This window comes from Atractosteus spatula, chromosome 4, assembly GCF_055471065.1.
Source record: "Atractosteus spatula isolate fAtrSpa1 chromosome 4, fAtrSpa1.hap1, whole genome shotgun sequence".
NCBI classification, from domain to species: domain Eukaryota; kingdom Metazoa; phylum Chordata; class Actinopteri; order Semionotiformes; family Lepisosteidae; genus Atractosteus; species Atractosteus spatula.
In genome coordinates this window covers 57,056,323-57,072,131 of record NC_142709.1, presented here as the reverse complement: position 1 = coordinate 57,072,131, position 15,809 = coordinate 57,056,323, and the positions used below count along the sequence as shown (strand labels likewise).

Here is a 15,809-nt window from a genome sequence, read left to right as displayed (position 1 = left end):
AAAAGAACATCACCACGTTGCACTTAAAATACCAAAGTTTGCCATTCCTGATTTAAAGAACCAGTTATATTGCTGAATGAAAAGGCTGTCACACTGCCGTTTCTCCTCTCCATAAGAGCCCCCTTCTGCCTAATCAATTGTCAGTCACAACACTGTTGTAAGTCCTAATCACACATTATGTACAGTATCTCTGAAACTTACTCTTGTGTGTTAAAAGTCTGATTTAAGTCTACAATTTCATGATTTAGGTGATCTGTAAGACATGAAGAACAGGATCGGCCACAGAAGGAGCATATCCTTTTTAAATGAATATATTTCATCTAGGGGCTGCGGGGTGCCATGGAGCGTGCCCAGGAGTAATGGCTGCCAGGGAAGTCTGAAGAGACCACAGAGTGCCATGGGTTACCATCTCAGGTATTCATCTGGTGATTTTCAAGTACATCTGCCCCAGAACATTTTCAGTATTCAAGGTGATATTGTGCTTAAAATGAATCCACTGAATAGAAGTGATTCTGTCTACTCCTGTGCCTCAGTAGTGGAAATAAATAACTGAAAACTGATTAAATATGAAAAAAAAACAAGGTGAAAAGTGAAAAGAGGCAATTGTCAGTTGATTCAGAAAGACAGTTTTCTTTCCCTCTGGAGTAACTCAGCCAACATGTTTAATGAGGTTCATGATGTTCCCAGACCATGACATCTCACTATAGAGTTTAATGAACAGATAAATATTGACTGTGATCTTCAAACAATGAAAAATAGACTGAGCCAAAGGAAAGCATTTGGTCACCATCAAAAGCAGAAATTGGACATTTGGACATTGGACATTATTGGTTGCTTTGTTCTGAACCTGAACTTTGGGGCATTTATTCAGGAGTTTCCTTGCTACAGATGTCATTCATTTTATTTCGCAGTAACAAAAATCATTTTTAACCTTTATTGTTCCTAAAAAAAGCTGAAAGGTTTTGCCATATTTTCAAGTGTTGCTCTTATAAACAAATTTCTTCATTTCTGTCTGAATTCAGAAAGCTTGAATTTACAGCTTCTTCCAGTTCAGCTTTTCCATGCTTGATATCTGAAATAGTTTATAAATATTAATTTGTACTTTTAAACTGTAAGTTGTTTTAAATCTTAATTCTGTACATACCTGTATATTTGATGCTCTTGTAAATTATCATAAGCCATAAGGAATTAGATTTATTGTGTTCATATTGTACATGGTTCTTATTCAGCATACTTCAGTATTCATTGTCCAGGGGTCAAATATTTGAAGAGCATCTTGCTCAAAATGACTCTACTTGCTTTTGACTCCACTGGTTCATAAAGAAAATGGGTTGCCAGTATGACTGTATAACAATGTGTTAATGGGAATTATTTCAGGCAGCACAGGGTATTTTTTATTGATCGTTGTATTAATTGTCATTATATCTTATTAGTAGTCAACAATAGTCCATTTAGCAAAAATGTATTTGAAATATCATTAACTTTGCTTAATGACCATTTTAAAAACCCATCCTGCCTAAAAAGTGGCCTGCTAATGATTGCTCCATATAGTGGCATAAATAGTCACTTGAGCACATGTACACATGGGAAATACTCTGCACTGCTTTTACTGCAGAGACAGGGAAGAGAGCAGAGGCTCCTTGCGTCCTTTGATACAGGTGTAAAACTGACTTGACTGCTATTCAGGGATAAGGGAAGAGGTCAGTAGGGAGAGCTCTGTCTGACCATAGCTTTCTGTCCTGAGTTATCCCCACACACAAACAAGGATCGGAGGTGAAAGGCATGAGGAGACAAACACTAATTGTCCTATATTTGCCTCACAGCCCTTTTCTGTAGCGTTTTATTTATGCAGACTCCACTCTGATGCACAGTAAAGATATAAATATGTAAACATGCCATCCCCTTCCTCAGCTGGCGATGACTGTCTGGCATGCTTACCAACTCACATCCAGGATTTAATGGAGTTTCCTGCTCTGGCAGATAAACTGTTGTGGTTAGCAATCTTTCATTTCCTCTGGCATTGTTCTTTAAATGCTTATAGAATGAGATTCTGCATTGTCTCGCTCTTTCAAAAAGAGATTTCTGTTCTGTTCTCAGGATTCTTATACAGTTTTATTATGCAGTGCATGTATTGCTCAGCACAAAACAGCCTAACCCAAGCTGATATCTGCAGTATATGATTTACATATATATTTATATTTACATAGAAATATTCTATACCAATCAAGCAACTCAATTCACATATGAGGGGAAATTGCCAAATTTAATGAAAATCCATGCCTGTATCCTTATTTTCTGCTAGACCTATATGCTTAAAGAAGAATTGATTCAGTTTTACTGACCCTGAATTAATAGAAAAACGGATTTTTCAAGTGGCTTGTCCAGTAAAGATATTCCTCTGGAGTGCAGGATGAACCCTTGTTTGAGCCTCCTGTAAAGAATACATTTTGGTTTGTCTTGACTATCTTCATTATCATTTATTAGCTGACTTCTAAATTGGGCTTCTTCAGCAGTGATACAACACTGATCAATACAGTTACAGTTACAGTCATCCATCTCTCAACTCTAGTATTATAAGGAAATGTTTTTATAACATGTTTTCTGTGAGCAAAACATCTAACAAAAGTATGTCTAGAATACAAAGTCAACAGAAGCACAATTACTTTTAAACAGAATAGGGTGGAACAAGGTGACTGAATGGGTTCAAAATAGTCCTTATATGCTTGAAGTTCTGACTTATCCTGGAAATTTCTGTGAGTGTTTTAAGGTCTGTTATGATTTGATAGCTAATCAGCATAAATCCTGAGCCTGTGGAAGTAAAGGTCAGCAAATACAAAAATCCTTTTTAGTGCCTCTGGTATCATAGGGACTAGAAAGCTGGGGACACCACAATCAAAACATGAGGAGAAAAGAGTTAAAAAGCCAAAGCCATATCATTGATCATTTCCTCCTATGCATTATGCATTACCAGTGAAGAGAGATGTTTGTGGGGGTTTATATTTGAACACTCACCATTTATTAACAAAGTTCAAGAAGGTATCTGCGTCAGCATGCATAGACTGCAAAGGAACAAGTAAAGGTTTTCACTTGGGTTGACTTTGTTAATAGATGCTGAAAAAAAAAGAGACAATGTTTTGGGTGTGGAGCTTTCTTTAAGTGTCAGTTGTCTTCAGGTAGGCTCCAGAACTGAAACATTGTCTCTTTTTTTCAGCATTTATTAAAGTCAACCCTTCATAGAAATGGACAGAAAACTTATTCAATTAGTTCCAGAGCAACCGAATATGCTAAATGACCTCTAAAATCTGTAAGTATTTACAGGCTTCAGTAACTTAACCATCAAATAATACTTCATAAATCTCCGAGCTCTTACTTCCACTAGAAAAAATGTAGCACGAATGTGATGAAACATTGCAGTGAAAATGATTATTTCTAAAGGTCAGTATCTACAGCAGCTTGCATGTAGAGCCTGGCAACGGAAAATCTCTTGTTCAATGAGAACAGACATCATAATCCTGAGCAGTCCCAGCAGCTCATTAAAGGAATGGGACACAAGCTGAGTAGAACATTATTAGCTTGAAAGGATGCTCTCCCAGCACATCAGTGCTCTGACACAGTTAGCTGTGAAACCCTCAGGAAATCAATACAAATCGAATCTCTCTTCCACTGGAGTCCTGGGCATGAATTTTACATGAAGCTGAAGCTCATCAATAAACTGAAGAGATGTTCAGGTGATGGCTTGATCAGAGTCTGTTAAGTAAGGTGTTGCAGTGGCATGGTGGTGACTAGTAACTTAGTTTCAGGGTTGTGGGTTTGATTCCACCCTGTGGAACAATCCCATGTGGAGTTTGTCTTCTCTCCCCCTATGGATTTTCTCCATGTGTTCCAGAAATCTCCTACTGTATCTCCCAAAGACTGTTTAGATTTGTTTGGCTACTCTAAATAGTCTCTTTCCATGGAGGCTTCGAGAGAATTCTTACATTGGGGGGTTTGTTCACAGCACAGCCACTACAGTCTATGGGATTGTAGAGATAGAGAACGAAGCAGGTCCTCTTACCTGCTACTGTTCTGAGTTCGAAACTATGGTCCTGAGGATGGTCCTCTGGTCTGAAGGTGAAGCACAGAGCCCTCTACACTCTGCCTTCCTTTGTTACGGTGTCTGTCAAAGGACATTTTCATAAGGAACAGACTGCACACAATCAAGGGGATTTTTTTTAGCTGCAGAAAATGCTTCAGTCACTTAAACAGCTATTGGTGTTTCATGCAACTGGCTAGGTAATGTCTTCAATTATTTAATAGGACAGTGACAAACATAACACAATGGATACCCCTCCAATAGACAATTTTGGAGTTGTTATTACAATATTTGGTGAACAACACAGTTCTACACTCACTGGCCTAGTTATTGGCACAAACCTGCTGGAATTAAAAGCACCATTTTTGTATGAACACAAGTTTAACCACATCTTTAACTAGACTAGTTTAGATTGACATGTACACTCTTATGAATTCTTGTGCTGTATTCTGTTATCCAGCCATGCGAGATCTCTCTCAAGGCTGAAACTCCATGAAAAGGACTCGTTTCGCCTTAGAAATCACTTCTGCTTATCTCTCTTGGAACAGAACAATAAAACTAGCTTGAAGACTAAACTCAATTTGTCAAGAATCTCAATTTTCCACTTAAATGTCAGGGAAATTATATAAAAGAGCAGTGCTGTTGCTTTACTGGTCATCACTGTAAGCAAAACTAATGAATTTAACACCTTGGAAAATGGAATCTTCATGAGTCTCAACCACATAAATTAAAAAAACAAAACAAAGAAAGTTAGAAATTAGAAACTAAAAGAATAAATTTGACATTTGAATTGAAAGATATTCAATTAAGGTATCAAAGCATTAAAAAAAAACATTTATCAGTTTCTGCAGTTTGACCTGCTGAATGAATGGTAGATTGTCTACATAACTGTAATTTCTAATTTCTAATTAGATTAAAAAGTTACATTTTTATTTTTGAGCAGATGGAAAGGCATTGTAATATTTTAAAATGCTTTCCTCATGCAGAAAAGGAGAAACAGTGCTGTGAGAACATGTCTCTTAGTAACTTGCTGTGTGTGGGAACCTTTTGTTTTCTATCAATGAAACCTCATTTAGATTTTTTTTATAAGATTAAAAATGATGTTTTGCAGAACACCTGTTATTCTTATATGTTAAATAGAAGTAGAAGTTGGATGTACTGTACGAAAAACAACAATCCTTTATGCTTAACAAATCATAGGGCTCATTGAATGAGCTCTCTATGCAGTGAGTAGCACTGAGAATAGGTTTGTTATAAGTCACTCAGTGCTCTCTCAGCTCTCAGGGACATTGACTGCAGGCTTGCAGACTTCGCAGATTGGATAGACACAGCTCTCATCCAACCATGGCTGAAAACAATTTACAATGGTGGGAGCTGGCTAGATATTTTTCTTGAACTAAAACAATGCCATAATGTAACCTTCCAGTCTTCACCTTCTGGTTGTAGCTGTACATGGAAAGTTGGAAGATGTCTCAAAAATTGGTCTATATGACAACACCGTTGGGATTGTGCTAATGCTTAGGGACAACATATCTAACTCTAGAATGGATTCATATTGACATGCTACAAAAAAGTGCAAAAGCAAAAGATTGCTGAGAATCTGATATCACACAGTATTGGAAGTCCTAACAAAAATGGACGAAAAGGAGAAGGCCAAGGTCATAGCAAAAAAAACTCAAATGACACTTTGAAATGAATATCACTTCTGTGTCAGAAAATGTAATCTTGCTGTTATTATTTTCTTATGAATTCACCGACATTCCAAAAGTGTCCCAATTTCCTCCAACTTGCAGTACGTTATGTGTACATAAAGGAAAGAGTTTTGCAAAGAGTATAAGATGGCAACAAAGTTAGTTATTTCTAACTATTAGATGATTTATGATTTCAGCAGCAGTCAGCAGGATGAAACTGAATTGTATCTGCCCTAATGGAGCCGCAGTAATGACTGAAAAGCATTCTGGTGTTGTGCAAAAAAATAAGTCATTTTGCCTCCCACTATTTGGAAAATGTGTTTTTTTACAACTGAGAGGCACTTGCTGTGAATGATATAGAGCCAGTCCTCAACAGTATTCAGAATACTGGACTGAAACTCATTCAATTTCTTAAATCAGGATCACTTAACTCAAGATATTTCCTTCACTTTTTTCGTTCCTCATACCTTGAGGTAAGATGCCTATCTTGAGGAATAATGCTTACAATACAGTATATTTAAAACTACAAGGAAAATTTGTGTAGAAAAATGACGTGAATTGCAGGACTGGACTGTCCTCACATATACAGTATGTGTAGCAGAGGAACAGGTAAAGGTTTATTCCATGCTGAAAAGAAAAGAGAACATTTCGGCTGTGGAGCCTTCTTCAGGTCACACCTAAAGAAGACTCCACTGCCGAAATGTTGTGTTGCTTTTCTTTTACTTTCAGCTTGGAATAAACCTTTACCTGTTCCTTTGCAGCCTATGCGTGCTGACACAGCTACCTACTGGAGCTATATATCTAGTGGATAAGCTCAGTAAAACTATGGAAGGGGGTGCCACAGTAGAGCACAGGAGATTGCATGATCTCCCTGTTTTCAGGTGACAAGTACAGCTCTCCCTGTCCCTGTCCCTGTCCCTAACACTTCAGAAAATCCAGTGTTACTTTCATGCCCCCTGGTTTCAGACAGGATGTCCCACACATTCGCTCCAATGCCAACACCTTTTTGAAAAGAACTTGAACTTGAACGTTATTGCTGTATGTAACCGGTACATGTACCGGTACAGTGGAATTCTTACTTTCAGAAAGTCTCTCAATTGTTAAAACAAAGAAAAGGTTCTCCCACAACATCTACATTAGAAAGTGAAATTCGATGAGGAAAAAGGTGGAGCAAATCATGAGCTGGTACAGCTAAGGGCGTGACGTCACGCAGCTTCTGCTGGAAAAGAAGGAATAGTGAATTTCTACAAGAAATCTGACGGAAATAATTACGGGCCCGAAAGTAAGGTGTATTTTTTTGTAAAGTCATTTACTTTTTAAAAAAATTAGTTATCTTATTCTCAGTACATTGTAACAATCCACGTTATGTTTTAGAGTAGAAATGCAGAAACGAGTTTGTATGTTTTAGAGATCTATACAAACTCTGCCTTTCGCTTTATCTGTCAGTCGGTCAATGCCAAGACACTGCCACGCTGCGAAACGAGCAAAGACAAAAAAAACGATACTCCTATAACAATTACATATTTATTAAGGATTTCAGTTAAAGCTGTCTCGATTAGGTTGTGATATTCGATATGGAGCAAAATTATTTGAAATATCGCACGGTACTGCTGAGTTCTTAGCGAAACGGGGTGTAGAAAATCCACGTACTGTATTGTGTAAATCGGTATATTAGTCAGTTTTTAGTCTGCCCAGGAATCATTTTTTGTTTATTCTGAAAATGACAGTAGTGATGTTCTCAAACAATCTATTCAAGTCGTTCTAATCCATTCTGAAGAACATAAATTACAGTAGAGACTGAATCGCAGCACCTAGATCGGATGAACTTCTTGGTCTAGCAGGGCCGCTGTGTTTCCCGGTTTCCAGTCCAGCAGGGCTATTTACCAACTCAGCAGCCTTAACTGGATCAGTTCAACAGTTTCCCCTAGCTATCCGGGAGCTGCTGCTTTTAAGAAAACTGGAAAACGATCAGACACGCTGTCCTTTCAGGACCCAGATTGGGAACTCCTGACGTACTGGATCGTCATAAAAAAATGCATTCACTGTTTTATCCACCGATACAGTATCAGGCTGTGCTGATGTTTTCACTTTATTTTCGGCAGTATGGCGGTCATTTAGTAATACTTTGATATGAATAAGTATTTTTTTATGTTTTAAGGCAAGTTACCAACTGGTCAAAACGGAGTATTTTCAGTAAAACAGCTAACAATGTTGGCCAGCCATATCACTCTGCAATTCACAATTGGTAACCCACTGAAGCTAAGTAGGTGTGAGCATGGTCAGTACCTGGATGAGAGACCTGGGAAAAACTAAGGTTACTGCCGGAAGAGGTGTTAGTGGGACCAGCAGGGGGCGCTCACCATGAGGTCCATGTGGGTCCTAATGCCCCAGTATAGTGATGTGGACACTATACTGTAAACAGGCGCTGTCCTCTGGATGAGACGTACAGTAAAACCAAGGTCCTGACTCTGTTCTCTGGGGTCATTAAAAGTCCCAGGGCTTTTAAAAATTCTCGAAAAGAGTAGGGGTGTAATTTCCCCATTGGCCCTTACCAATCATGGCTTCCTAATAATCCCCATCTATGAATTGGCTTCATTACTCTGCTCTCCTGCCCACTGATGTGATGTGATGTGAGTGTTCTGGTGCACTATGGCTGCTGCACATCGGTGGTGGTGGAGGGGAGTCCCCATTACCTGTAAAGCATTTTGAGTGGAGAGTCCAGAAAAGCACTATGTAAGTATAAGCAATTATACTTACATTGCTTACAACTGCCTTGCTATTCAAAGCAAGGCAGTTGAGCTGAATAGACATCTCTGAGCTGCTGCTGGTATTCACTGCACTGGATCTGCACTCTGTCACCACATGGCAGATGTAGAACAATGCGGAAGTCACAGCTCCCTGTTTTCTAAATTGTCACCTGACTGATTGGCTTCTCCAAACTGATCAGGTGACTGAGTGTGGTAGGACATTCCCCACAGCATTCTGGGGAATGTAGTTTAGACGAGAGCTTCCACCCAGTCTGAAGCTGCAATCCCCTCACACACTACAGAACATAATTGTTTTTTGTTCACAGCTGTAAAAATACAATTACCATGTTATGCTATGATTTATAGCACTTACTGCACTTTTATCTTGATTTTCACATCGTACTTGTTATACTGGGTTAATCAACAGATTTGGACTTCACTGTCACTGTGTCTCCATAAGTACAGTACATATCTTGGGCAGAAGTTCAAGTAGTTGTATAATAACATTCGCATTTTCCCCCTTGTCTCCAGGGTAACATGTCCACAGAGTTCCCTAAACCCCATCTCAGTGAAGCTCAGGCCAGGGAGCTGGTGGAGCGCGTCTTCGGGCTGCGTGTAGACAGCCTTCGCCCCCTGCCCAGCTACGACGATCAGAACTTCCACGTGGCGGTCAGCGGGGGCGGAGAGTACGTCCTGAAGATCATGAACTCGGTAGACAGCCGCAATAGCGGGCTAATCGAGGTGCAGACCCACACCATGATGTTCCTGCGGGAGTGTGGCCTCCCCACGTCCTCTGTAGCCAGAACCAAGCATGGAGAGACCATGAGCCTGGAGACCATCGGTAAGACACCCAGACAGGACAGGTATGGGGCAGCATAGGGAGCAGAAGGGCTGTGTTGATCCAGCAGTCCTTTTCAATCATACAGTATATTAGAATAGGAATTGATTGCTCAAATTATATGTTGCTTTGGTTTAAACAGCCTTTCTCAGTGTAGTTATATAAAATATAACTATAAAGTTATTTATATAACTTTTTAGAGTCCTGAATAGGCGCTAACGCCATAAAGAAATGAAAAGTTTAGAAAAATAAAAACCTTCACCAAATTTTTTGATTGCCTAGAATCCAGTGGTAGAAGCTCTCTTAAAATAAATTTTAAGGATATCACTGTTTAAGGTCCTGTGCACAGGTATTTCTCAGGCAAGAAAATATGCAACAGTTTTCCTGACAGCTCGCTGCTGTCAGTCTTTGACTGAACCTCAGGCTGCTTTCTCTGACATTGCAAGTGGTGATGAAGCCTTGCTGTTCCATGGATTGACAGCTTGCTGCTCTAATGCTAATTACTATGTTTCACTCAAGAGGTGAACCAGTAGTTCTTCCATTCTTGGGCCCATATTTATTCAAATGGAAACAATATTTAGAAAATAAATCAGCGTGTTGCTCTGGATCTCTGTTATTGTACTGGTTCACAGCCACAGCTTTTAAGCAACAGCTCAGAGTGTGTTTTTGGCAGTAGATTTTCAACACACTTCACATGTTGGAGATTCATCTGTAATCATTGAATGCCAAGGAACTGAAATTTTGGACATTATTCTAAGCCTAGTATTTCTAAAGAGCTCTGAATGCTACGCCAATAACATCTTTACAAAGTGAAAAGCCTTGAAAGAAGAGCCTGCCAAATACTCTAGATCAACTAAATTGTTTCAGACAGGATGGGTGTTTCATGTTGGCTCTAGATTGAAGCAATGTGTACATTGAGTGGCAATCAGTCCTATAACTGATTCTCTTTTTGTCAGCCAAAGCTTAGGCAGATCTGATGGTCTGAACAGCTGATCGGGTTTACAGACATCTTGTAAAGAGCCTGTGATTTAGGGCATTGTGTGTTAATTAATAGAGAATGCACACATTCCTAAAATGGGCTTGTGCAATGGGAATATATTAAAATAAAAAATACAAAGTTATTTGAGATGAGTAGATATGGCATTTTAGCACTACCAAGTTGCTGTTAACACGTAGCAGTGTCTAGCAAATGCTTTCCATCACTTTTTAACTTGCTTCAATTTAGAAAGTTACTAATCATTTTTTCCAGAAAGCATCCGGTTCATATGAGCCCAAATGGTAGCCCTACCAGTATAATAGGGCTGTAGGGTTATACAGGACACCGAATAGTTCTTTTTCCTCTTCAGCCCAGGTCAGCAGTGGGTCAAGAGAACACCACCAGTATTTTTGTAAACCGTCCTCACCATTTTGAAGATGATCTTGTCTTTCCTGGCAGACTGTGGCTCAGGCAGTAAGGGGTACATTGTGCGGTTAATGACCTACCTGCCAGGGACCCCTGTTGCTAAGATCCCGAGCACACCACAGATCCTCTACGAGGTTGGGAGAATGGCTGCTATGCTCAACAAAACCTTGCTAAAGGTACTGCTTATGGCACTGAGGCCTTGCAAATCCAAATGAGCAAGACTTGTGGAAGCTATAAGACAAAACCCCAGCTGTCTGGTAACTCTGCCACATGCATGTTAAACTCTGGACATGTTACTCTAGAGAAAAGTAAAAGTATTTTCATAATGCAGTTGTTGGTGCACATGTCTTGGGTAGAAATCTGTTAATCAACTAAGGTTAATAAGTAACTAAGCATGTTTGCACTTTATACCATAATACTGAAACCAAGGCTGTACAGAGAGATATAGAATCTCTCTGTGCACCTTGAGTAGAGTGACTGATAATCCAGGAACTACTTGTATGAAAATATAGATCTGTGTTCCCAAAGCATTGCTATAAAGATATCCATTTACAAAACACTTTTTGATTTGACCCAATTCATATGTCAGATTTACATCTGCTGAAAAACAGCTCTATCATCAAACTTCCACTGGCTGCTGAAACTATATCGGTGACCCTTGCTAAGAAATACTTTATATTTGTGTTTTTGGAATGCTAGATGTTCTTTGCACATTTACAACTGTCCCACAGCAAAATGTAACTGTAAATTTTTCCAGGATAAGGGTACGGCTGTGCTGGGCTTAGTTTTAATTGGCTAATCAAAATCCAGTTTAACAAAGGTGCCTTTTTTTCTAGAGCAAACTTTGTTTCACTGTGTTATATACAGTATCTAGCTAGCCTATACCTGATTTTCTCAAATTAATAATAAAACCAAATATTCTATATTCTATAATATTAAAATATTATATATAAAATATATAATATTCTAAAATATTCTTGCTAAAGCTTGAGCCTTTAAACTTTTCCAATTACCCTTTTCACAAATTGTGAACAAAATTCACCCTTAACCTAGAGACATATTCTGCTGTGCTGTGTAAGTTGCAGTAAAATGTTGCAGCGGGCACTTATTTGACACTTTTATGAGTAAGACAGGCCTCAACATAAGTTAACTGGCTCGGGGTGTCGGAGCACATTACAAATTCACAATGAGCTTGGAAGAGCAGCTGAAGTCTTTAATAATGTGAACCTTATTACAAATACACTCACTCTGTTTCAGTTTCAGTTTATTGTCATCTGCACAAATGCAATGAAATGCTTATTTGCATGTATGCTCCTAGACAAGACTTTAACGAAACACCAAAAACTAAAACAGAACAGCGGCAGCAGCAACAAGTTAAATATACATCTTAGAGGAAAAAAAAACACATCAGTGTGAGCCAGTGCTAGGGGTAGAGTTCAGAAACATAAAACAACCTAAAAACCATTACCCTATGAGCCCTTTATATAAAAGACATTACTATGATGCCCCATGTGCGAAAACGGCTTCTAATCCCTTTACTAATTGTGCATCACCACCTAGTGAGACTTTTTCTAGGTAACCGAGGTCTTAAACAGCCTGTAGTGGGAAGCTGGCTGATAAAACAGTCCTCTCAATGTCCAGGCTGCTACAGTGAGATTTTTTGTTACTGACCAGTTACAATACTGACTGAAAAAGACAGGAACTTCTCACCTCAATTGCATGTGATCTGAGAAGGAGCTGTAGTCCACATAATTCTTGAGAGCTCACAGCCTTGACCATGAGAATGCAATTGCAACAGAACACCAAGCACAAAAACTGATGTTTGGATGTTTGTGCCTGCTTGGTTAATCGTGCCTTTATAGCATAGATAGCTATACAGAAGTTTGATATTTATGCCATCGGCACAAGAAAAGCACAATTTCAATGCAGTTGGATATGTTTAATACATGGTCTTCCAGATGGAACATCCTCAGCTCCAGAGCTTGAAGCGGGAGGATTTCTTCTGGAGCCTCTACAGTGTTCCTCTGATAGAGTCTTACCTCTCCGTGATGGACGGAGACCCCATTCAGCATGTGGTGAGAAACGTCATCCAGCTGTACAAGAGCCAGATCCAACCCCGACTTGGCTCCTTCCGACAATGTGAGCTTTTCTCCATCCTTTTTTCCCCTCCATTTTAGACCTGCTGCACATTGGATTTTGAAGTAGAGGGCAGTGGAATGTCCAGGTCATGGTATCCTTTTCACATCTCCGGATTCATTTTTAGATTAATTAGATTGACTTGCGCAGACAGTCTTACTTAGAACAGTCTTATTCCAGCTACCAATGTTAGCAACCGAGAGTCCGATCTTGTTGAGGTCTTAGAAATTGCCCTAGGCTGAGATGGAAGGAATCAGAAATATTCTGTATCGATCCATTTCCTCAGGTGTAACACACGAGTAGTTTCAGTGAGTTCACACACTACAGAATTGCATAACTGATGCTTTCTGCTCCTATAAAACCACCCGAAAACTGATGTTTTCTGCTTATGATCTAAAATGTGGCAGAATAGCATTCATTTTTGACTGAAGTTTCTTATTAAAAAAAAAGACCCATCCAGAATTTGGGTATTCAATTACAGTACCCTTCAAATCTGAAATTCACATTTTTAACAGAAGCCTTTCATATAGTAATTCAAATTATTACTAGAGCTGTTGTGGGCCACAGTTAAGCATTTAAAAGTTGAGCTCTATTGTCCAGGGAGGTGTGAAGAGTTTGAACTTTGTTCATGTCACTGACTGGGACTGGAAATTCCCAGACAGTGGTGCACAATCGGTAAGAGTGTTACTGGGGGCAACAGTGATTCTTCCAACTTCCTGAATACTTGTAAGCTTGACGTGATGTTAGTGAGAGTGACATTAGTGCTGCACCTCTTAGTTGCTCCAGCTCCAATGAGCTTGCTGCTTACCAAGGCATGTGTCCACCTACAGAGCCACATCAGAGGAAATGTCTGCGCTTACTCTGTCCTCATTCTCGTAGTGCTGTACCCTTGGCCTGTTGCTTTGTTGTGTTCCGATAGGCAATTATATGCTGAGTAAGTACAACATTGATGAAAACCAATCAAGACATTTCCAGTTACACTGCCCGTTCTTTTACTGCAGGTATACTCCATGGGGATTTCAATGACCACAACATTCTGATTGAGCCTGATGGGCCAGCGGAGGGCGCTCTCATCAGCTCGGAAGGGCAGCAGCTGCAGAAGCGCTACCAGATCTCCGGCATCTTGGACTTCGGGGACATGAGCTGGGGCTGCCTTGTGTTCGAGGTGGCCGTCACCATCATGTACATGATGATTGAGAGCCAGACGCCCATGGAGGTGGGTGGGCCTGTGCTGGCGGGCTACGAGAGCGTGACACCCCTGACTAAGGAGGAGCGGGATGTGGTCTTCCTCCTGGTGCTGTGCCGCTTCTGCCAGTCCCTGGTGAGGGCACGGCACACCGTGCTCCAGGACCCGGAGAATGAGGAGTACCTCATGATCACGTCACGCAAGGGAGGGAGTCTCCTGGTGCAGCTGTGGGAGATGGGCAAGGAGGTGGTGGAGCGCCTGTGGTTTGACTCGGCTCGCTCCTACCAAAACAGCAGAACTGGGGTGTGAGGGAAGGAAACGAGAAATGACAGCAGATTTATCCATTCCCAGTGTCATTAGATACCATTGTACATTAACAGTATGCTTATAGCACATCAAATTGTTCATTGTTATTGCTGTTACTACAGCTACTTACAGTGTGTGACAGGATAAGCTCAGGAAATAGAAAATAAGTACTGTACGATTTTATAGAATGTGCAGCACCATACTGTACAGCTTTGAAGATACAGTTGTCATGTAGGGTGCCATACAGAAGTATTCTCTCCCATGTAAGGTTTCCACATTTTGATGCTATGTGATCTTGCAAACATGACGTTTGGGGAATAGGCTTTTACATACTTTTTAGAATCAGCACAATCTATTCCAAACTGATAAAGCTAATGATTGTTGATCATGTACAGCCTGTACAGCAAATAGATAATTAGAAGAATCTGAATTCCATAATTATTAAAGAGTTTTTGTCAGCGTTTCTGAACCATGCCAATCTCCGCTGCTGGCCGATCCCGTCACAGGATCCTACTCAACTATCACAGCAGCTCGGTTTATCTGGTCCGGAATGAAGTGAATGAAGGAATGACAATGTTAACTGTGGATTATGTGCCACTTTCCATTTTGTGGCTGCTGCCACACGCATGATGTCAAATTAACCGCTTGCAGTGTGAACTGATTCTCAACCAGGTTTGATAAAAATGCAGTGATCAGGGTAATTGTCATTGATAAAATGTGGGAATTAAAACTAGCCTAAACAGCAGTAGTTCTTATTCACACTTAAGACTTGATTTGTATTAAATTCCATTTATATTTTTATTATATAAAAATGTATAAATTTATAATGGATACTTACTGTACATGTATATAATACATGGTTTAAATGAAACTTTTGAATGAAATTTAATTTCATGGAGAACTCTAGCAACTTTGAGAAAGTTGTTTAAATTAAACCCTGCTTAGATGTGCACATACAAACTAGCAGGCTAAAGGAATAACAGCAATGAAAATGCGCACTGGTATAGCATTAAAACCCAGGCTTTTACTACATGCCCTTAGGGCAGTTGACCTCTAACAGAATCAACTAACTAAGGCATGTTTTTACAAACAACACATTGTGTCCATAAAGCCCGGACTTCATTACCGATCTGTACTTGTATCTGTATATTAAAATGATGTTGCACAAATGTGGTGTTAGAATGTATTTAATTCATTAACAATCTCCCCAGCAGCAACCTTGCAATCTGCCCTCACTGGTGTGAGCAGCCTTCAGGAGTTTAATCTAGAGTCTTAGACAGATTGGCAACCTGCCAATGCACAGCAGAACTACGGTGAAGTTGGATTTGAATTGCTCTGCTGTCAAATTGGCACAGACTGCTCCTGCCCCCAGATGTGCCAGGTGCTTTGATCACATCTTCTCCAGCCTGAAGCAGCAGCAGCCAGACTCTG

At 39.8% G+C, this 15,809-nt stretch overlaps 1 protein-coding gene across 3 annotated transcripts; it reads left to right on the top strand.

Moving 5' to 3' along the window:
- The first annotated feature begins 294 nt into the window (after positions 1 to 294).
- hykk.2 (hydroxylysine kinase, tandem duplicate 2) lies at positions 295 to 15,547 on the top strand. 3 transcript variants are annotated; one of them, XM_088914467.1, is made up of 5 exons: positions 295 to 414; positions 9,042 to 9,351; positions 10,784 to 10,926; positions 12,709 to 12,889; positions 13,888 to 15,547. In XM_088914467.1, exons 2-5 carry the CDS (start codon positions 9,048 to 9,050, stop codon positions 14,379 to 14,381), a joined length of 1,122 nt encoding a protein of 373 aa, XP_088770593.1. In that variant the 5' UTR covers positions 295 to 414; positions 9,042 to 9,047; the 3' UTR covers positions 14,382 to 15,547. The 3 variants fall into 3 exon arrangements, with proteins under 3 accessions (XP_088770593.1, XP_088770592.1, XP_088770591.1); XM_088914466.1 differs by lacking the exon at positions 295 to 414 and adding an exon at positions 6,942 to 7,050; XM_088914465.1 differs by lacking the exon at positions 295 to 414 and adding an exon at positions 6,943 to 7,045.
- Positions 15,548 to 15,809: the final 262 nt, after the last annotated feature.